General features: G+C 41.5%; 1 protein-coding gene and 1 pseudogene across 4 annotated transcripts in view; one reads left to right on the top strand and one right to left on the bottom strand.

Annotated features, from left to right (window-relative positions):
- EEF1AKMT2 (EEF1A lysine methyltransferase 2) overlaps nt 1-18,131 on the bottom strand; it is a 70,470-nt gene extending 52,339 nt beyond the window's left edge. For all 4 annotated transcript variants that reach the window (XR_003972776.1, XM_030334174.1, XM_030334173.1 and 1 more), the window contains exons 1-5: nt 17,992-18,131; nt 16,858-16,923; nt 15,500-15,614; nt 5,687-5,794; nt 3,019-3,235 (exon numbers count right to left, since the gene is read on the bottom strand). Coding sequence is in view for 3 of the 4 variants with exons in the window: in XM_030334174.1 (XP_030190034.1) it covers nt 3,019-3,235; nt 5,687-5,794; nt 15,500-15,614; nt 16,858-16,923; nt 17,992-18,110 (625 nt within the window). In the remaining variant the exon portion in view is untranslated. The remainder of the gene's footprint in view (nt 1-3,018; nt 3,236-5,686; nt 5,795-15,499; nt 15,615-16,857; nt 16,924-17,991) is intronic.
- On the top strand, nt 12,755-13,110 carry LOC115526846 (annotated as a pseudogene).
- Nucleotides 18,132-21,815: the final 3,684 nt, after the last annotated feature.

Raw genomic sequence — 21,815 nt, 5'->3', positions numbered from 1 at the left:
GACTTCGGCTCAGGTCTCATGGTCTGTAAGTTCGAGCCCCGTTCGGGCTCTGTGCTGACAGCTCAGAGCCCGTAGCCTGCTTTGGATTCTGTGTCTCCCTCGCTCTCTGCCCCTCCCCTGCTCATGCTCTCTCTCTCTCTCTCTCTCTCTCTCTCAAAAATAAACATTTTTAAAAAATGGAAATTTAACATTTTATTATTTTAAACCAGGACAAACAAGGCTGGGAAGTTAAACCAGGGTTTTCCTTCAGTGATAGGTCTATTAGTTTGGAGGGTCGATTTTTTTTTCCCTAGGAAAGGGCGGTGTCCGCATTTTCAAACTGCAGCTGAAATAGCTCTGATAAACAGAAAAAATATAACAGGATATATATTATTGCATCAACTGGCCTCTTGTACTTGGTTTCATTGTGCATTCTAACTCACATTCTTAATCAAACTGCACCAAATTTTAACAAATGACCATATATTAAAATGCTCATTAAAACTGATCATAAGAAAGCTTTTCCAAAGAAGGACAGGCCTCTAAATGGAGCCACTGTGCTGGATATACAGGCACAAAATCTATCTGTTTTCTGAAATTTTACACAGGCTTAAAATACTTCATAATAAAAATTTGGAGAAAATGGAGAGGTCTGTGTGAATTTTCCAGGACTAATCTTTTAACTCCTTAAACTAACTATACAGAATTGAAGTGATTACATTTTAATAGATACTACACCAAAATCTTAAAAAGTGGTTGTATTCCAGTGATAGGTAACAAATGCTTTTAGTTTTGTTGTTGTTGTTTTGTTTTTGTTTTTAATTTAGGAGAGAGAGCACGCGTGAGTGCACGTGGCGGGGAGGGGGGGAGGCAGAGGGAAAGAATCTTAAGCAGGCTTCGCTCTCAATGTGGAGCCCGACGTGGGCCTCGGGATCGTGACCCGAGCCAAAATCAAGAGTCAGAAGCTCAACCGACTGAGCCACCCAGGCACCCCACTTTTAGTTATTTTAATCTATATGCTTATGTGTTGGGGTTACTGACATTTTTCAATCTTTCTCATGACGAATTTAGATTACTTTCATGGTAAAATAGGTTTTCGGGAATGTTTTTAATTCAGTAGTTTTAAGAAAGTCCAGTTCCTTGGACATCAAATTAGAACACCCCAATATCTGGCAAATGATTCCGGTAATCCTCACCAAAACAAATGACAACATAAAATGTTTATATAGATATGGCTGTAAAGGAAAAGTACAAGATTTCAACAGTTTTATGGACATTTATGTTTCAGATAAGGAAAGATTAGCAAAAAGTCTTTAAAGACCAGTAAAGCAAGCTTCGTTCTACGCAAAAGGGACCATGGGAGCCAATCTTGAGAAGCTACTGCCAAGACCCTCAGCAGTGATACACGTATTCTGTGAGTGTTCGGTGCCCAACTCCAAACACCATATTCTCAGAGACACATGGCTAAAAACGTCTTCAATTGTACATATTTAACATTTCCTGTTGTAACATTTTGCTTATTTAAATTCTGTATTAAGCTCTAAAACTGAACCTAAGTTAAAGTGGTTCTCAGACACAGACACGATTTTAAGGACCCTTTACCAGGCTCAAGTCTGTTCCTCATTATCAGAGACAGACAAATATGTTTTTGTCTGGTGGTTCCAGGGGTAAAAGAGAACACCTGTATTTAAGAACCGGGAAAGAAACTTGCCCTACACGGTGTTAACTTCGAGCATTTATTAAAACTGTCAAGCTTCTGGAACTGGGAAAGACTATGGAGACGGGGCCTCAACAGTTCTAAAGGAAACAAATTTAACATGGAAGATAGTAAAATTAATGGCACGAAGTACAGGACAATAAATCACATATAATTCTTGTTTTCCAGAGGCAGTAGTCATGAAACCACAAGCTCACATTTCAAGCCTCAAACACTTCAGGTCTTACATTATATAACGTGCCAAAGTCACTGAATGCGCACAAAAAGACATGTGTTAACCGTGCTCCCTCCCACCGCCTATTCCCTTACTACCAAAAAAGAAAACAAACTCTAAGATAAAGTGCATGCAAAACAGTTATAAATTCATTTCCCATTAGCTTGGGACAACCGAGGTTCAAATTTAAGAAAAATTTAGTAGCGTAGCATTTATTATTAATATTCCATCCTAAAAGTTCCTCTCATTTCTTTAAAAAACTCCATACTAATCTGAAAAAGGGACTGTGAAAAAAACAAACAGGCAAACACTAATTCTGGATTCTCAAGGTACTTTCCCAGAAGCACCTGTGCGCTGCATGAATAAATTGGCAGGTAATATATTCCTTAAGATATGCAAGGAACAGTCTGCCAAAGCTCTCAAAATATTTGTGTATAGGTTATAGATTCTCGATTCTCACAAGATCCCCACTTGGTAGACACGGTACTAATTATACCTCCCTAATGGGGCGAAAAAGGTTCCTGTCTGGGAACCAAAACCATGAGAAAGGAAGGGATTTCCCCAAGAGTTAACAGGTCATATTTCTACTACAAAGTGCCTACCTTTTGTTTCTGTGCCACGTTGAAAATAATTGTTCTACGTAAGCTGAAAAGAAGATAAATCCTAAATACCTGAATGACCATTAGCAAGACAAAGAAAGTATCGACAGAGTGAAAACTCTCACCACGTAAGATGTTTACAAAATACTACTTGCATTTGTGCACCACCGGGCTCCCAGAACACGAGCACAATGGAGCCGGGCACGGTACGCTGCTCTCTGTCCGAGTCTCTAAGTAAGAGAGTACGCAGCTTAATCAAGGAACTGAGGATTCACAGGCTCATGTCAGCACAGCACCCAACTGCCAGGATTGCTTGGAAAATTTCGGAAAGGACTCTGGGTCTCTGGGTATTATTTCTTTGTCCTTTGCGTACACAGTTAAAAGAGAAGAGAAGCAGGCAATTCCCACAAATGGAAAAGTAAAGCCCTCAAACGCCAAGCGAAAGAAAACCTATTTAAGTACGTTAAACCTGAGGTAAGCACGCGTTTAAACAACAGGTGACCATTTACCTTCACTGAATTCGTTTAGCAACTCTTCCTTGGTCCAATTACATGAGGTTATTAGGAAAAAGCCTTTGACGTTCAACACCCTGGAGAGGGATTTCACATATTGCTTCCTCTTCTCGATTGCACTGTCAGGATTAAGGCTTATGGCATCAAAAGTCCCCTTGTCAACACAAACATGAAATCCAGACAGCTCTGTGCAAAGATGCAAAAAGTCTTCTACCTATATTAAAAATCAACGTCTTTGTGAGAACGATTAACATACAGTTTTTACTGAATCTAAGTGACAATCTGTAAAAGGTCACAGCTAAAAGGACCAATTAATTATGATGGCGTTTTACATACAATAAGCATACTTCCGACTTTATAGCTAACTTTTATGCGCGTCATTCCAAGACCATTAAAGCGAAGATTGGTAAGAGAGACTGACAAGTGTTTCCTGGACATTCCAAATCTCTACAAATTTGGAAACAAATCAAAGCCAGGTGTACTGCCTAATAACACCAGCACATAACGAAGCTCGCAAGCCCGGCTGATGAAAAAGTTATTTCTGTCAAAAAGCAGAATACTGGGGGGCACCTGGGTGGCTCCGTCGGTGAAGCATCCGACTCTTGATTTCGGCTCAGGTCATGATCTCACAGTTCGTGAGTTCGAGCCCTGCACTGTCAGTGCAGAGCCCGCTTGGGATTCTCTCTCTCTCCCTCTCTCTCTCCCTCTCTCTCTCTCTCTCTGCCCTTTCCCCCTTCCCCTCACGTGCAGGCACATGAGTGCGTTCTCGCGTGCTCTCTCTCTCTCTCAAAATAAATAAACGTAAAAAAAAAAATATTTGACACATTCTTAAAGATGACTGAAAGTATATGGCACTCAAACGGGTCATTAGAAGGAAGATGCCTTTTGGCTGATATTACTAGCTGTGTGATGTAAACTTGGTAAATCAGAAGTTCTGTGGCTCTGACTCAGCAGCTCACAAAGGAAAGAACGGACGTAAGGAACGGCTTGAAGCTTAAGGAACGAAGTGACTCTTTACACTGCAGTGACTTCACTTGATAAGCGTGCGTTTTGGGTTGTGAAAGTCCTACACGAGCACAGCACACTCATTCGCCATCGCCTCTGAACACGTGAGGAGCGTCTGACGTGGTGACCTGCCTCGGCTTCACTGAATAGTCACAATAATTGGCCAGCGGACTTAATTCTGAAAAGCTGCTTTGAAAAAGTAATCACCTCATGATTATTCACACAAACTTAATGCAGGAACCATAAATAGCATGTTACCGAAAACACTCCGATTTAAAAATGTGGATTTTGTTTCCTTGCGTCTGAACGTGGGTTTTTTCCCCTCCTCCCTCACACCAAAGTATTCGGGATCCCTGAAGCAAAAAATGACTACCATTCCTACGAGCTAAGTTTAGAGAAGCTCCTATCCGAAATGTCTGTATAAAAGTACTCATTTATTCAGTAAGTATTTCGTGAACACCTGTCCTCTTCGGGGACTTTCCAGTCACTGGGAACATAACAGTAAACGAAAAAGAAAAGGGACCCTGGATGAGAACACACCTTACGTTCTCTACATCCAATCTTAGCCAAAAGGCCGAGAAGCGATATCTTATGTTCTCTAAAGAAACAGACAAGTAAATGAACTGAACAAATAATTCTAGATAAAGTGGCATGAAGACAATAAAAACAGAATGATGAAGACAGTGAGCGACTAGGAAGAGAAATGGTTTGGAAAACGCAGTAAAGAAAGACCCAAGAAGGTGATATTGGAGCACAGATCTGACTGATGAGAATGAGCCACGTAAGCTAAGATCTGAGACAAGAATATTCTAGGCAGAGAGCAGAAGGTGTAAAGACCGGAAAAGAACAGACTAGACATGTTTCAGGAGCAGAGAGCAAGCCAGCATGACTGGAACACAGGTGATGAAAAGGAAAAGAGGTAAGAAACGAGGGGCTTCGCGAGGCGCGGTGGGGGGTTCAGATTCCACTCTCAATGCGATGGGGAAGCCCTTAGAGACTTGTGAGCAAAGCAGCGACACGAGCTGGTATTTTAAAAGATCACTCCGCTTGACCTGTGGTCGTGGACGGTGGCGTGGCAAGAGCGGCAACGGAGAGGCCAAGTAAGAGGCCACTGTAGCCACACAGGCAAGAAACAATGGAGCCTGAACTCAGGAGAGAACGCTGGAGATAGCAAGGAATGGTCACCTGCCTGATAGACTCTGAAGATAAAACCAAGAGAATTAGAAGCCACACTTAAAGGAGAGAGAAGAATCAAGGATAACTCCTCGGGTTTGGGGTTAGTACAAGAGGTGAATGGTAGTAGCAGTAATAGAAATGGAAACTCAGAGTTTCGTTTCAGACTAAATGAAGGACTATTAGCTATCCAGGCAAAAGCATAAAATAGGCAAAATCAAATTTTTTGATCTAGGTAATCCAAAGTTAGCTATGATTTGCGTTTGCAGACATGAAAGAACACACTTGCACACAAGAAAGAAGAGAAAATCACTTCCCCAAGCTGACTAGACTCAAAATTTTAATAGTTACTTAAAAATGTTTCAATTTGGATTTATAACGAACCCTCAATTTATGAGTTCAAAAGATATTGTCAACAAATATATTTTAGAAATGTTTAAACTTTGTAACTTTTATTACAAATAAGTTATAGTAATATAATAGTTACCTTCAACTTAATGTTAGATAAACCTTCTTTCTCTATAATACTTCCAGAAAGCTGTATTGCAGAAGGAGAGTAATCAATTCCAGTAATATTAGAAAATCCAAATTTTGCCTAGAGACAGAGAAACAATTTTATACTTTAGTTTAAAATGAAGTTTTAACATACTGCTTTGCTTATGAATTATAATATTCCTTTAGGACCGGGACTGTTTTAATAGATCAAGTGACATATACTATCCAATAATCTACACTGTTTAAATTTTATTGTAGATCTAAATAGAAACTAAGAGTCTGAATTTACATCAAATGACAATTCATCTGTTTTTACAGTATTTGATTTCAATTTCAAAAGAAAATTCATTCTCTCAAACATCATGAGAATGTACATATGATATTTTTACCATTAAGCAGAAAAATGTAACATTAACTTCTGATGTGGATATGCTCTAATTCACACATAAATCTGTCATTAATTTTACTGAACACAATTAAGTTATACAAATAAATAAAATGCACATGTAGTAAATTCTTGAAAAATTTTCCTTCGAGTGTGATTATAAATTATGCAATTCTACATCCAGCCATGTGATTATTCAACACCTTACACATGTACTTTTTTGTTTTTGAAATGTTTACAAAACACATGTGAGGGCAGGTATTAATATTCTCAAAGAATGAAGGCTCACTGGATCTGAGAGTTTTGAGCCTAAAGCTGTAGTCCCACTGCTTCCTAGCCATATGAATCCACCTAGGGTGTGTGAGCTTGTGGGAAAAGTATGATGGCGTCTGTTCCTCACCCCCACCCCTAACACTATGCTGAACATTTTTAGAACAATCAGACTCAAGGTCATTTCAAAGGAAACTTGGAGAAAAGCAGCTGAAAAGTACAGTGTAGTCTAAAATTCTCTTCCTGCTCTTCAATATTTACACAATTTCTTTCCTTCAAAACTTAACATATGCCAACACCATCAAGATTCCCTAGACTTTTCAACACTAAGTGACTGATTCCTAAACTCTAGTAACATGTTGATTGTTTTGCACAGAATTTTGCAACCTTTGACTATTTTTCTTTTTAATCTAAAGGTCTTTGATGCCAACCTCCTACTCTTTTTGTTTGTTTTGTTTTTGTTTTGGGTTTTTTTTTTTTCAGTCTTTATTTAGTTTTTTGATTTACATCCAAGTTAGTTAGCATATAGTGCAACAATGATTTCAGGAGTAGATTCCTTAATGCCCCTTACCCACCCAGTTAGCCCATCCCCCCTCCCAAATCCTCTCCAGTAACCCTCTGTTTGTTCTCCATATTTAAGTCTCTTATGTTTTGCCCCCTCCCTGTTTTTATATTATTTTTGCTCCCCTTTTCTTATGTTCACCTGTTTTGTATCTTAAAGTCCTCATATGAGTGAAGTCATTTGACATTTGTCTTTCTCTGACTAATGGCATAATACCCTCTAGTTCCATCTACGTTGTTGCAAATGACACCAATCTTCTACTCTTAAAGCTGTCTCACTCCATACTCTTCGAGATCTTCATTTTCTCCCAGTTTCCCTCAATTCCTTCCCCATCAGGAACCCAGGATAATTCTATTAATAATTGACTCCTACCAGTTCCCTCTTCTCCCATATCTGTTTGTTCTTATAACAGCACTTATAAAAATATCATATATAAACGTTTTAGGTTTTCAGAACAGTCATCCAAAACCTCAAACTATCTCCAACATTTTTCACATTTGGTTTCTGGTACTCAGAAGAAAATAGGCAGACATTCAAGGAAATAACAAATGACCAGAAACCAAGGGGGAAAAACTGATATTAGAAAAAGACCCACAGGAGGGGCGCCTGGGTGGCTTAGTCGGTTAAACGTTAAACGTCCGACTTCAATCGGGGCGCCTGGGTGGCGCAGTCGGTTAAGCGTCCGACTTCAGCCAGGTCACGATCTCGCGGTCCGTGAGTTCGAGCCCCGCGTCGGGCTCTGGGCTGATGGCTCGGAGCCTGGGGCCTGTTTCCGATTCTGTGTCTCCCTCTCTCTCTGCCCCTCCCCCGTTCATGCTCTGTCTCTCTCTGTCCCAAAAATAAATAAAAAACGTTGAAAAAAAAAAAATTAAAAAAAAAAAAAAATGAACAATCCCCAAAATTATTTCAATAAAAATGTCAAAAAAAATAAAGACACCGTCTCCCCCAAATCAATCAACTCAACATTAACAGAATCAAGAAGAAAAATCCTCTAATAATCACAGTGGATATCAAAGAAAGCAGCTGATCAAATTCAACCCCCATTCATGATTAAAAACCAGGAATATAAAGGAACACCCTCAATCTGATAAAGACCATCTATAAAAACCTATAGCTGACATCATATTTAATAGTGAAAAATAGAAGCTTTTCTCTTATACTAGGCAGTGTTAACAAGGCTACCTGCCTTCATTCTATTCATTTCTATTCAACAATGTATTCAAGAGCACACAGCATTTCAGGGTGCCTCAGTGGCTCAGTCGGTTAAGTGTCCGACCCTTGATTTCAGCTCAGGTCATGATCTCATGGTTCACGTGATCGAGCCCCCCCATTAGGCTCTCCGCTGGCAGTGCAGAGCCTGCTTGGGATTCTCTCTCCCTCTCTCTCTCTGCCACTCCCCCACTTGAGTGCGCGCCCTCTCAAATAAAGAAATAAACAGACTACATAGCATTTCAATAAACAAGACATCAAAGTTGGAATTAAAGAAATAAAACTATATTACTATATTTGAGAAAATCAAAAAGAATCTATAAATAAACTATTAGAATTAATTTCTGAATTACTGGATACAAAATTAATAGAAAAACCTGTCGTTTTGTTTCTATTTCCTAGCAATGAACTATTAGAAAATACATTTTACAAGCATAACAATAACAACTGCAACAACAAACATCTAAGGATCAACCCAAGAAAAGATATGGAAGACCCCTACAGAGAAAACTACAAAATATTACTGGTAGAATATAAACAGCTAAATAAATGGAGGAACATATCATGCTTGTGGATTCAGAGATTCAATACTGTTAAGGTCTAAATCCTCCCCAAATTCAATGCAATCCTAATCAAAATCCTAGGATTTTTTTTTCCCCCAAAAGGTAATGAATTTAAACTTTAAATAAATATGCATCCTCCCTGAATTAATCTGTAAATTCAGTGCAACCCTAATCAAAATGCCAGGTGTTCTTTTTTTTTTCCTGAAAAGTGACAAGATTATTCTAAAATTTAAATGAATATGGAAAAAGCTAACTAACAACAGCCAAGACAACAATGGAAAAGAGATCAGTGTTGGAGAATTGACATCAACCAAACATGAAATCAGGACAGCAAGGCACTAGCATATAAGCAAACAGTCTCAAAGGAATAAAACAGAGGCTCCAGCAACAGACCCAAGCACACACCACTATATGGCTTATAACAGAACTGCCGGGGGAAAGAATGGACATTTCAATACATGGTGCTGGGTTACCTGGATAATCACGAGCAAAAAAATAAACCTCAACCTTTACCTCACAACATATACAACAATTGATCAGAACCTAAATGTGAAGAAAACAATAAAGCTTTTAGAAGAACACACAGGAAAATATCTTTATGACGCTGGGTAGGCAAGGTTTAACACACAATATTCAAAAACACTAACAATTTATTAAATTATATATTAAACTAGAGGCACTAGATGAAGATATTGGCAATACAACGATCACATGCCCAAAATATATAAAGAACTCCTACAAATCAATAAGAAAATCACAGGCACCTCAATTTTAACATAAGCCAAAAACTTCAACAGGCATGTCACCAGAATAGCCAAATGGCCAAAACGCGTATGAAAAGATGCTCAACATCTCTAGTCACCAGGAAATAATAAAACAATGAGATACCACTACACAGCCCGAGAATCACTGAAATCGTATAATTTCATAATCACTGTTATGTCATAATCATAATTGTATAATCACTGACAAGACCAGGTGCTCGCAAGAATGGACTTCTCACACACTCCAGTAGGAGCATAAACTAGTACAACCATTTTGGAAAACCGTTTAGCAGTATTGGTAATAATCCAGTACGAGAAACAGCCCAAATGTTTCTCCATCTACGGGAGAACGAATGTATAAATGAATGAATGACTAAATAATTAAATTGTGGTATTTTCATAGAGTACAATGAAATGAACAGTGAAATACCGAAAGCCATGTCTGAAAAGAGGAACCTCACAAATCCAAGTTCAGCAGAAGCCAGATCAAAAAAAAATAAAGCGCATAACTGTATTACCATTTACACCACGCCAAAAACAGGTAAAACTCAATGTAATGGACAAAGGACAATTTTTTCAAAAACTGATGGATGAAACAATTCAACAATCATATGCCAGAGAAAAAGAACCTCAACCAGTATCTCAAGCCTTACAGAAAAATTAACTCCAAAAGAATCACAGATCTAAACATAAGAGGTAAAACTTTAAACTTTTAGAAGACAACATAGGAGAATATCTGTGTGACCCTGGGTTAGGCAAAAAGTTCTTTATTATGACAACAAAAGCAATCCATGAGAAAAAAGTTAATAAACTTTTTTTTTAAGCTTCATCAAAATCAAGAACTCCTACCCTTCAGAAGATACTATTAAGAGAATAAAAAAAAAAGGGGGCGCCTGGGTGACTCAGTCAGCTGAGCATCCGTCTTCGGCTCAGGTCATGATCTCGCATTCATGGGTTCGAGTCCTACATCGGGCTCTGAGCTGACAGCCCAGAACTTGGAGCCTGCTTCAGATTCTGTGTCTCCCTCTCTCTCTCTGCCTCTATCCGTCTCTCTCTCTCTCTCTCTCTCTCAAAAAAAAATCAAAACGTTAAAAAAAGAATAAAGAAAGAAGCCAAAGAATGGGAGAAAACACTTAGAAACCACCTACCTGGCAAAGAACGTATATCCAGATTACATAAAGAATCCTCAAATCTTAACAGTAAGTAAACAAACAACCCAATTTAAAAATAGGCCAAAAATGTGGCACCCATTTCACCAAAGATACGCGAATGGCAAGTAAGTATGTGAAAAGGTGCTCAATATCCTTAGTTATTAGGGAAATGCTAATTCAAACCACAATGAGAAACCAGTACAGCTAATCTCAAAAGCAGCCTAACATATGATGATAGACATCAAAATAGTGGTTAACTTTAGAAGGGAATGGGGGTAAGGGGGGGGGGGGCAGTGCACAAAGGGGCTACTTCTATGGAGCTAACAATGTTTTATTTCTTGATCAGGTTGGTGAGTTACACAAAGGGTTCATCTTGTAAAACCTATATACTTAATGAGCACTTTTCTACATAAATACATTTAATAAGTTCACATTAAAAAAGAAAGTAACTTCCCTTAAAAGACTACCTATCTAGGTGGCTTCACCAGTGAATTCTACCGTTTTTTAATTCTTTTTTTAAAGTTTTAACTTATTTATTTTGAGAGAGACAGAGAGAGAGAAAGAGAGAGAGAATGAATCAGGAAGGGGCTGAGAGAGATGGTAAGAGAGAAAATCCCAAGCAGGCTCTGTGCTGTCATTGCAGAGCCCGACACAGGGCTCGAACCAATGAACCGTGAGATCATGACTCAAGCCAAAGTCAGACACTTAACCAACTGAGCCACCCAGGCACCACTCTACCAAACATTTAAGGGGAAAAAGAGCACTAATCATTAATAAACTCCTTCAATAAATACATTTTTATTCAGTGACGCTGGCATAACTGATACTAAAACTTAACAAGAACACTACAAAAAAGGAAAATTACCAAGACAATCTTTCTCATGGACAGAGTTGCAAAAATCCTAAACAAAATATTAACAAACTGAATCCAATAATATATATAAGTTGGGTTTCTTCCAGAGATGCACTTAACATTTGAAAATGATCAGTGTAATTCACCAACACGAATAGCCTAAAGAAGAAAACTCATATGATTATCTCAAAGAGATAAAGGAAAAACATTTGACAAATTACAAGATTCATGAGAAACACACACACACACACTCTCTCTCACACTCACTCTCTTTTAGCAAAGGAGGAATAGGAGGAAACTTCTTTAATCTGGTACTAACTGATCTACAAAACAAATAACAAATTTACAAGCTAACATCATACCTAACAGTGAAATATTCAAAGTAATCTCTGAAAGGGGGAAAAAAAGACAAGGAAGTCTTCTATTATCACATCTTTTCAACATTCTACTAGAGGTCATAGACAGTGTAATAAGAGGAAAAAAGTTATAAAGGCTTGGAAAGGAAGAAATAAAACTGCCATTATTCACAGTCTGCATAATTATATAGTTAACCACTGAACAACACAGGGGTTAGGAGTGCTGACACCCCTCACAGTCAAAAATTCGCATTTAACTTTTGACTCCCACAAAACTTTACTAACAGCCTACTGTTGACCGGAAGCCTTACAGATAACATAACAGTCAACACATATTTTGTACGTGTATCACGCACTGTATTCTTACAATAAAGTAGGCTAAAGAAAAGAAAACGTTATTAAGAAAATCATAAGGAGGGGCATCTGGGTGGCTCAGTCAGTTAAGCATCCAGCTCTTGATTTCAGCTCAGGTCATGATCTCATGGTTCATGAGTTCGAGCCCCTCATCGGGCTCCACGATGACAGCACGGAGCCTGCTCTCTCCCCCTCTCTCTCTGCCCCTCCCATGTTTGCACTCACTCGCTCTCTCAAAATAAATAAATAAACTTCAAAAAAAAAGAAAATTATAAGGAAAATACATTTACAGTACTGTATATATATTTATTAAAAAAAAACACACAAATGAGTGGGCCTACATAGTTCAAACCCATGTCGTTCAAGAGTCAACTGTATATGTGAAAAAATCTAAAAGAATCTACTTAAACTACTAGTTTCAAAGGATAAATCATTAGCCTTTACAAATAAACCATTAAAATCCAAAAGAATCTACAGGTAAACAAGAGAATGAATAAATAAAACTGCAATATAATTAAATATACAGCCCTTTCTTTCCGCCATCTTGGAACCTGCGGAGGCCTGCTGGGAGCAGGACTCCTAAAATGACAAATATGTCTGGAAGGCTGTGGTCCAAGGGTATTTTTGCTGGCTATAGGCAGGGTGTCCAGAACCACAGGGAGAACACAGCTCTTCTTAAAATTGAAGGTGTTTATGCTCGAAATGAAACTGAATTCTATCTAGGCAAGAGATGTGCTTATGTGTACAAAGCCAAGAACAACACAGTGACTCCTGGTGGCAAACCAAACAAAAGCAGAGCAACCTGGGGGAAAGTAACGTGCTCATGGAAACAGTGGCATGATTCGTGCCAAATTCCGAAGGAACCTTCCTGCTAAAGCCACTGGCCACAGACTCCGTGCGATGCTGTACCCCTCCAGGATCTAAACTAACTGAAAAGTAAATAAACAAAGGTGTAGGTTTGTAACATCTTGTAAAAACAAACAAAAAAACTTTACACAGCAGTGAAAATGAATGTGCTATTCCTACACACAACTTGAGTGACTCTCACAGAACGTGTAGAAGACACTAGAAAGAATATATACCCGAGTCTTCCATTCATACATTCAGAAACAGGCAAACTGATCTTCTGATGTTAAAATTCTTTGTGATTAATGGCTACTTCTAGAAAGGAAGGAGGGAGTAATTTAGAAAGGACTGCCGGGGAGTTCAGGGGAGTTTCTAGAGTCTGTAACACATTACCTCTTGACCAGGGTGATAGTTCATAGTTGACCATAGGTGTGTTCACTTTGTGATAATTCACTGAGCCACACACTTTTGATTTGTGCACTTTAACACATATATGCTACACCCTGATGTTTCAAAAACATTTACTATAAATTTTTCTAATCATAGTCCACTGCTTAAAACATTTTAATGGTGGGGGAAAACAAAAAACAAACAAAAAACCATTTTAATGGTGGGGCACCTGAGTAGCTCAGTTAAGCGTTCAATTCCTGATTTCGGCACAGGTCACAATCTCACAGTTTGTGGGATCCAGCCCCATGTCAGACTCTACACTGACAGTGTAGAGCCTGCTTGGGACTCTCTCTCTCCCTCCCTCTCTGCCCCTTCCCCACTAGCACTCCTTCTCCCAAAGTACATAAATATTTAAAAATTAAAATGTTGGGTTGGGGCGCCTGGGTGGCGCAGTCGGTTAAGCGTCCGACTTCAACCAGGTCACGATCTCGCGGTCCGGGAGTTCGAGCCCCGCGTCAGGCTCTGGGCTGATGGCTCAGAGCCTGGAGCCTGTTTCCGATTCTGTGTCTCCCTCTCTCTCTGCCCCTCTCCCGTTCATGCTCTGTCTCTCTCTGTCCCAAAAATAAATAAACGTTGAAAAAAAAAATTAAAATGTTGGGGTGCCTGGGAGGCTCAGTTGGTTAAGCATCCGGCTTCAGCTCAGGTCATGATCTCACGGTTTGTGAGTTCAAGCCCCGTGTCAGGCTCTGTGCTGACAGCTTGCTCAGAGCCAGGAGCCTGCTCCAGATTCTGTCTCCCTTTCTCTCTGCCCTTCCCCTGCTCGCTCGCTCTCTCTCTCTCTCTCTCTCTCTCTCTCTCAAAAATAAACATTAAAAAAAACTGCTAATAAAAAAAAAAAGTAAAATGTTAGTGGCTCCCCATAGCCTAAAAGTAAAATCTAACCTATGAAGCATGACATGTATGGCTCCTACCTTTAACTTAATCCTCAACTCTGTCCATCTTGAACATACACTTTATATTCTAATGTACCAATTTATTTACAGTCCCAGTACATGCTATGCTGCTTCAAACATTCACGTCTTCTTTTTTTGAGATTTTTTTATTTTTTTTTTTTAAGCAATCTCCATACCCAACATGGGGCTCAAACTCCCAACCCCAAGATCAAGAGTTCTCATGCTCCACCAACTGAGCCACCCACGCACCCTCAAACCTTCATGCCTTTAAACATTGTTTCCATTGCTTGAAATTTTCTCTCTTACAGCCCACCCACACTCACTACACTCTGCCTGTGCAATTTCCATCCAGCTTGGGTATTAGCTCCTCCAAGACCCTTCCTACCCCTTTTCCCCAAAGCTAATCACTCTTTTCTACACACAGTTATCTAATATCGCACACGTCAAGCTACAGTGTTAAGGGTTTCTGTGTCCACCCATCCTCTACTAAACTAGAACAACTCAAGCACAAGGTCTACATTTTCAGGCTGCCAGTGCCCAGCACAAGCCTTGGCCCATGGAAGTCATTCAACAAATTTCACCATTGTGTGTACACCCATACAAATTAAGACAGTAGAGCCATCTAAGAGGGAGTGTATTATCATTTCCACCACAGTACATGCCACAGCACTGAGCACACTACAGGCACACAACGATCGTTCAGTTAGTAGTAGAACCTGTGCCCAAACTCAGTTCCACGGACAGAAGACTCTTTTCAAACCATACGCTCACCTAAGATAAAGTATTTATGTCCTACCAGAAATTTAAAAAGGCTTCTTTCTTTCATACACACAGATCTCCAGAGTTTTGAGCTAGAAGAAACCAATTAAGATCACCTAGTCAAAAGTTTTCGGAAAGAACCTACACCCAGAGAAATTAAGTGGCTTGCTGAAGCTCAAGGTTAAGGCCAGAAGGGTCAAGACGAGCGCTCAGATGCCCTGCTTTCTCACAATCCACGCAGCCTCCTTCCGTACCATGTGACTCCTCAAAGAAGGTGCTACGACTGCTCTGCTACTTTAGACTCACATGGTTAATATCCTCATTCGCAAGATTTGTTTTTAATTTCATTTTAAAATTTGGCTTTAACACATGAATACTAAAAGTACCAACAAGTTCAACCAAGAAAACACCATTTCCAGTTCCAATATCAAGCACTGAAGCGTCCAATGGAATCTCGCGTTTTTGCATCCACCTTATTAGCCGATTCATACTCTCTTCTCCAAACCTATTAGAAACAGAGAATCCGTTACTCAGATACCAGAGGAATACAGAGCAAAGTTTACAACTAGATTCCATTTAAGCAGCTTATTCAATACGCTCAAGTAAGTCTTTGTTGAAAGTAAGAAGTAGCATCTGTGACTACTTAAACTTCACCTCTACTAGTACTTAGGAGAAAACACCCCCAATGGAATAGAATAGAATAGATAAAGTCAATATGCTACTTATTAATGTTTCTCTACATCAGCACTAACACTCGTGTATGGCTCAAAATTTCATCGCTTATTGAACAAGGACAATCACAGGATGACAGTAACTTCCTAATGCAGGTTTCCCCCCTCTAACCGCAAGTAGAACATTGCTATGAAATCTTCCTGTGGCAAAATGGCACAAAGCAAAGAAGCAATTACCAGTAATTTATACGGTAAAATTTTGTGAGCATTCCCAGACTCCAAAAATAACCTCTCTTAGGCCTAATACCTTAAGACACATCTTGCTAACAGATGCACAAAATAAATCAAGAAAAAGCACAGACGCTCACAGACACTGTTCAAAGCTATGGCGGCTTGATGCTGGGATGCTGAGTATAGTTCCCGGGGAAGGAGCTTGGCAGCACAACTCTTGCTGCTAGGGGTGTGCACTGCCTCTCTAAGGGCTCACTGCAAGACAAACGGTGAATGCTAGTTTTGTTCTTCAACTTTTTGTGCAAAAGTAAAAAGCTTCAGGCACCTGGGTGGCTCAGTCGGTTAAGTGGCCAACTTCAGTTCAGGTCATGATCACATGGTTCGTGAGTTCAACCCGACATCGGGCTCCGTGCTGACAGCTCAGAGCCCGGAGCCTGCTTCAGCCTCTGTGTCTCCCTCTCTCTCTGCCCCTCTCCCACTCATGTTGTCTCTTTCTCAAAAATAAATAAACATTTAAAAAAAATTTTTTTTTTAAGTAAAAATCTTCAGATTTCTTTCACGTACTTACAGGTACTAATGTAAGTCTTTCATAAAAGCCGAGGGGCATAATGTGCATTTTCAAAAAGCTGGGGGATACCTGCATAGTCATCCAATTTAAGTCTGGACCATTAAAAGTGGGAGAAGAGATTCTTTAAATCTATCCACTAAAGCTAGAATCAGTCCAAAGTTCCCAAGAACTTTAGGCTGTTTTCCTTTGGGATAAACACTTAAAAGACACACACACACACACACACACACACACACTCACTCTTCTGAATCATAATTCCACTATTTTTTCTAACTCACCAGATTTCTCCTGTATCTCCATATTCTTGGAAAGTTTGCAGTTCTCTCTCATAGACAGCATCCCAACTATATAATCAAATGCAAAGCAAGATTCTTGAATTAAACTGCATTACGAATTAAATATGTTTCTAATACATCCTAAGTATGACAGAAGGTTAAAACATTATTGTGTTATCAGGAAGTGCACATAGATCAACCCCTTAACATCCTCGTGTTAAAAGAACGAAAGAAACAGACAAGCAGTGTAAGTTTACACTACAATACCTGACGTATTAAAAACTACTCATAGGTTTTACCTTTAAAAAGTATAAGCAAGTATTTGTTCCAGGATCCCTAAGTCCCAAACACAAGTCCAAAACTTGACTGTACAAAGTGTCATTACAGCACATTGCAGTCTAAAACATGCAGACACAAAGGTCTTCCATCAATACGCTGGTGACTCAAGAAGGAAATCACCAAACATAAGCTCTGCCTAAAAGTTACTTGTAAGTTTAAGATTTACTCCTTTTAAGTACAATTCCCCGTCCTCATCACTTGCCTTCTCTTGCTACTTCATCTCCCTACAATCGCCGCTCCCTCTTACCCCTTCAACTCAGCCTATCCTTACCTTCCTCTGTCATTCGTTCATCCATCTATTAATTCGTTCAGAGTTACTGAACATCGATTTGGTCAGACCACTTTCTTCCACCCCAAGATGCCCCACCATCTCCTCGCTCTCTCCTCCGGTCACCCTTCACTCCCACCCTTTCCAGCTCCGACATCCCTACCCCATCCCCTAAGCCTTAACCGTGCCCCCCTTACCCTTCCCTATCCCCACTACCGTCGACCCCGCCTCCTCGCTCTTTTCCCAAGCCTGCCCCTCGGGTTCGAGACCCTTACGAGGCCTCCCCGAAAGCTTCGGAGAGCATTCCGCACCCACGATCCCTTTACACAATGACCCCTTGAAATGCCCCTTAACCACCTACAGGGTGGCCCCTCGGGATTCCAGCCCATCAATCCCCCCGCCTTACCTTCCACGCGCCACGCCCCCAAGGTCCTCCCCATCTTCCGGGGCCCCATATCCCTCCCGGTCCCTTTCCCGGGGCCCAGCCCTGGCGGTGCCGCTCACGCTCCCCCGCGGTACGCCACACTCACTGCTCTCGAGTCCCCAGCGCCGACGGGGCAAAGCCATCCCCTCCGGGACTGCCCCCTCGGGACCGCGCCGCGGCCCCAGCGCAGCCGCCGCCGCTGCCGCCGCCCGCGCCAGAGTTCATCCCGCTCCGCGACCCAGAGGGCCGTGGGGGCCGCCATAGAGACGAAGCACGGACAGAGCGGACTTGTGGACGGCGCCTCTAGGCGGCGGGAGGCCACCCACTCTACTGCTCCCGGCTCGGCTTCTTCAGTTCGGTTCTGGTCTTGGGTGCGGGTTCCCACGACCAGGCGTGGAGAGACTGGGCCTCGCCTCCCTCTCTGCCCCCTCCAGCCAGAGTCAGATGCACCCCCTTTCTGAAGTGCCCGCCTAAGCGCCACCACATTTGGGGACTGCTGTTTGCAAGGGACTGTGAAAAAGAAACATCCAAAGTGGAGTCGGTTTTGCTAACCTTCACCGACGCTTAACTAACCCAACTTAACTGCAGCTTCAGCCTCTCCTAGAGTGGAATTTTTTTTTTTTTTTTTAAGATTTTATTTTTGAGTAACCTCTAGACCCAAAGTGGGGCTCAAACAACCCAGAGATCAAGAGTGGCCTGCTCTTCCGACTGAGCCAGCCAGGCACCCCTCCCAGGAGGGGAATTTTAAACCAATCAGTCTGGAATTTTCTGGTGGGCACTAGTGAGGTAATCCACCTGATAAGACCCCCTGCCTTCCCTTGAGGGAAGGTGACCTTGCCTGAAATAATGCACTTTTTAAATTATTATTATTTTATTGAAGTATAGTTGACAGTCAATGTTACATTAGTTTGAGAGGTTGAAATAATCCATTCTTAATTTACTAGTCCCACCTTCGGCCTGTAAAAACGTTCCATTTTGTACAACTCCGAGCTCCCTTCTACTTGCTACATGGGATGTTGCCTGATTCATGAATCATTGAATAAAGGCAATTAGATATTTAAAGTTACTCAGCTGTTTTTGGTTTTTTTTGTTTGTTTGTTTGTTTTAAACAGGACTATTCAAGGTATTGCATTTTGGAAAAAGGCTGCCAGTGGGAAAACCCCACTAAATAGGTGAGGCCAACATTGCTCACTGCAAAGGCACAAATCACCTCATGCATCCACATCGTGGTCAGATGTGGAAAGTGGGTGGACAGTCCACTGCATTATTTGGCTTCCTAGTCAGAAAGCTAATTTAATTTGTAGCTGGGATTCTGCCTTAAAAATAGCATTCTGCCCTCTTGGGACTTGATATCACTGGTGGACACGGGAATTTATGCCCAGAGAAATGAATGCCTTATGACACCCCCCCCCCCGAACAAAAATATTCCAAAAACGAGGGTCGGATTGGAGTGTTGTGGAAGAAGGTGCAAGGGAGTCAAGATGCATGGATGCCTGTCTTCGCTGTGCCCCGAGCCAGGCACCTGATCTTGTCTGAGACTCCTAACCTTTGTGTGTCTCAACCTCCTCACCTGCACCACGCCGGAAATAGGGACTCGTTACACCAGGTTGCTCCCAACCAATGAACCTGAGATCCATCCGCCTCTTGGTCTGACTACCATTGGGATTTCTGCAGTATAATGTGAGAAATCTTGTGGGCCAAAGGTCTGGGGGTGTTTTCTGTAGCAGCCATGAACTACTGACAGTCGAATGTCCTAGGTAGGCCAGGCTCTCGAAGGCTTCTAATAAGGCTGCCTTCCAACCAGATGGAATGTTTCCTAGGCTACGTTTCTGTTGACTCAGCAGACAGAAGTCCAATAAGTCCCTAGAGGTAAACAGCATCAACAGTTGCCTCTCCAGTTCACAGAAACCCCAATTAGGACCAAAGTGCATCTCCTCCGATACAAGATGTTCCAAGATCTTCAAGCAACTGCTGGCGATAGACTACAGTAAAACACAAATGGGGATCCATGTGTGTAGTGATTAAAGAACTCTAGGAAGAACGTAAGTAACCTTATTACAGTGCAATAAAACCACCAAATGCCACGGCCATTTAGTGCTGCCCTGGGCAAATGGTTGTTTTGATCTTTTGTAGACTCTAGATGCTAGAGAAAGCAAGCTTGAATATGACTAAGTCTCAAAAAGTTTTAGGTTCTAATTACGAGGGATCCTTGAAAGATAAGGCCGTCTTCAATCTGGTGTCTTGCCAACACTTAAGATGTTTTTGCTGTGTGTGATGAATGCTATAAACAGTTGTTGGTATGGAACCCTGGAAAAACCCTCTGTTTACACAGAGTTCCTTCTGTGGCTCCAGGATTATTCTGGCTGTTTAGTCCTGACGGCTGTGTGGGGCACCACCTCTGATCACCCGGGGCAACGGGATTCTCAGTGGAGGGTAGAGAAGCCCAATCCGAGTGGAGCTGCCCATCACCAGGGAGAAGGTGGAATGTGCCAAGGAACACAGTGTCTCTCACCAGGTGCCCGTTACATAGGCAGGGGGAGGCTCTTTGAGTACTCTGGGTTGCCTCGTCTCCCTCTAATGCTGCCGATCACTGCAGCCTGGAACCCTGCTTACCTCCAACTTCTCTGAAACTGTGCTTTTAAGAGTTCTCAAACACTTCCTAATTGGCAAACCAAGGGTCAAGTTCCAAGCTTTACCTTCTTCGCTCCTCTGTAGTGGTCAACACCGCTTAGGACACCCTTCTTGAAAACCCCTCCTTGTTTTCCCAGCACCACCTGCTCTTAAGTGAGCTTTTTAAACATTTTTACTTAATGTTTATTTAATTTTGAAGGAGAGAGAGGCACAGCGTGGGCAGGGGAGGGGCAGAGAGAGAGGGAGACACAGAATTCGAAGCGGGCTCCAGGCTCTGAGGTGTCAGCACAGAGCCCGACGCCGGGCTGGAACTCACGAACCGCAAGATCATGACCTGAGCCAAAGTCAGACATTAACCGACTGAGTCACCCGGGGACCCCTTGAGTGAGCCTTTTAAAAAGGGAGGTAGGCAAGCAGCTCTGGAGTTGGACTCAGGTTTTGAGCCCTGACCCTATCATGTGTGACTGTAGGCAAGTTCTTTAACTTCTCGGGGCCTCAGTTTGCCCATCCTCATATAATAATAATAATAATAATAATAATAATAATAATAGGGCCCGTGGCATTAAATGAGGTAATTCCTGGGGTGCCTGGGTGGCTCAGTCAGTTAAGCGTCTGACTCTTGCTTTCAGCTCAGGTCATGATTTCATGGCTTGTGAGTTCGAGCCCCACATTTGGCTCTGCACTGACAGTGTGGAGCCTGCTTGGGATTCTCTCTCTCTCTCTCTCTCTCTCTCTCTCTCTCTCTCTCTCAAAATAAATAAATAAAGCTTAAAAAAGTAGATAGAGGCGCCTGGGTGGCCTCAGTTGGTCAAGTGTCCAACTTCAGGTTAGATCATGATCTGCCGTTTAAGAGTTTGAGCCCCACATCGGGCTCTCTGCTGTCAGCAAAGATCCTCTGTCTCCCCTCTCTCTTCCCCTTCCCCACTAGCTCTCTCTCTCTCTCTCTCTCTCTCAAAAGAAATAAACTTTAATTTTTTTTTTTTTAATTTTTTTTTTTCAACGTTTATTTATTTTTGGGACAGAGAGAGACAGAGCATGAACGGGGGAGGGGCAGAGAGAGAGGGAGACACAGAATGGGAAACAGGCTCCAGGCTCTGAGCCATCAGCCCAGAGCCTGACGCGGGGCTCGAACTCCCGGACCGCGAGATCGTGACCTGGCTGAAGTCGGACGCTTAACCGACTGCGCCACCCAGGCGCCCCACTGAAGTAATTTTTTTTAATGTTTATTTATTTTTGACAGAGAGAGAGAGACGGACCATGAGCAGAGGAGGGGCAGGGAGAGAGGGAGACACAGAATCC

This window comes from Lynx canadensis, chromosome D2 (genome assembly GCF_007474595.2).
Source record: "Lynx canadensis isolate LIC74 chromosome D2, mLynCan4.pri.v2, whole genome shotgun sequence".
NCBI classification, from domain to species: domain Eukaryota; kingdom Metazoa; phylum Chordata; class Mammalia; order Carnivora; family Felidae; genus Lynx; species Lynx canadensis.
The sequence above is the reverse complement of the archived record's forward strand: the minus strand, read 5'-3'. Positions and strand labels throughout refer to the sequence as shown.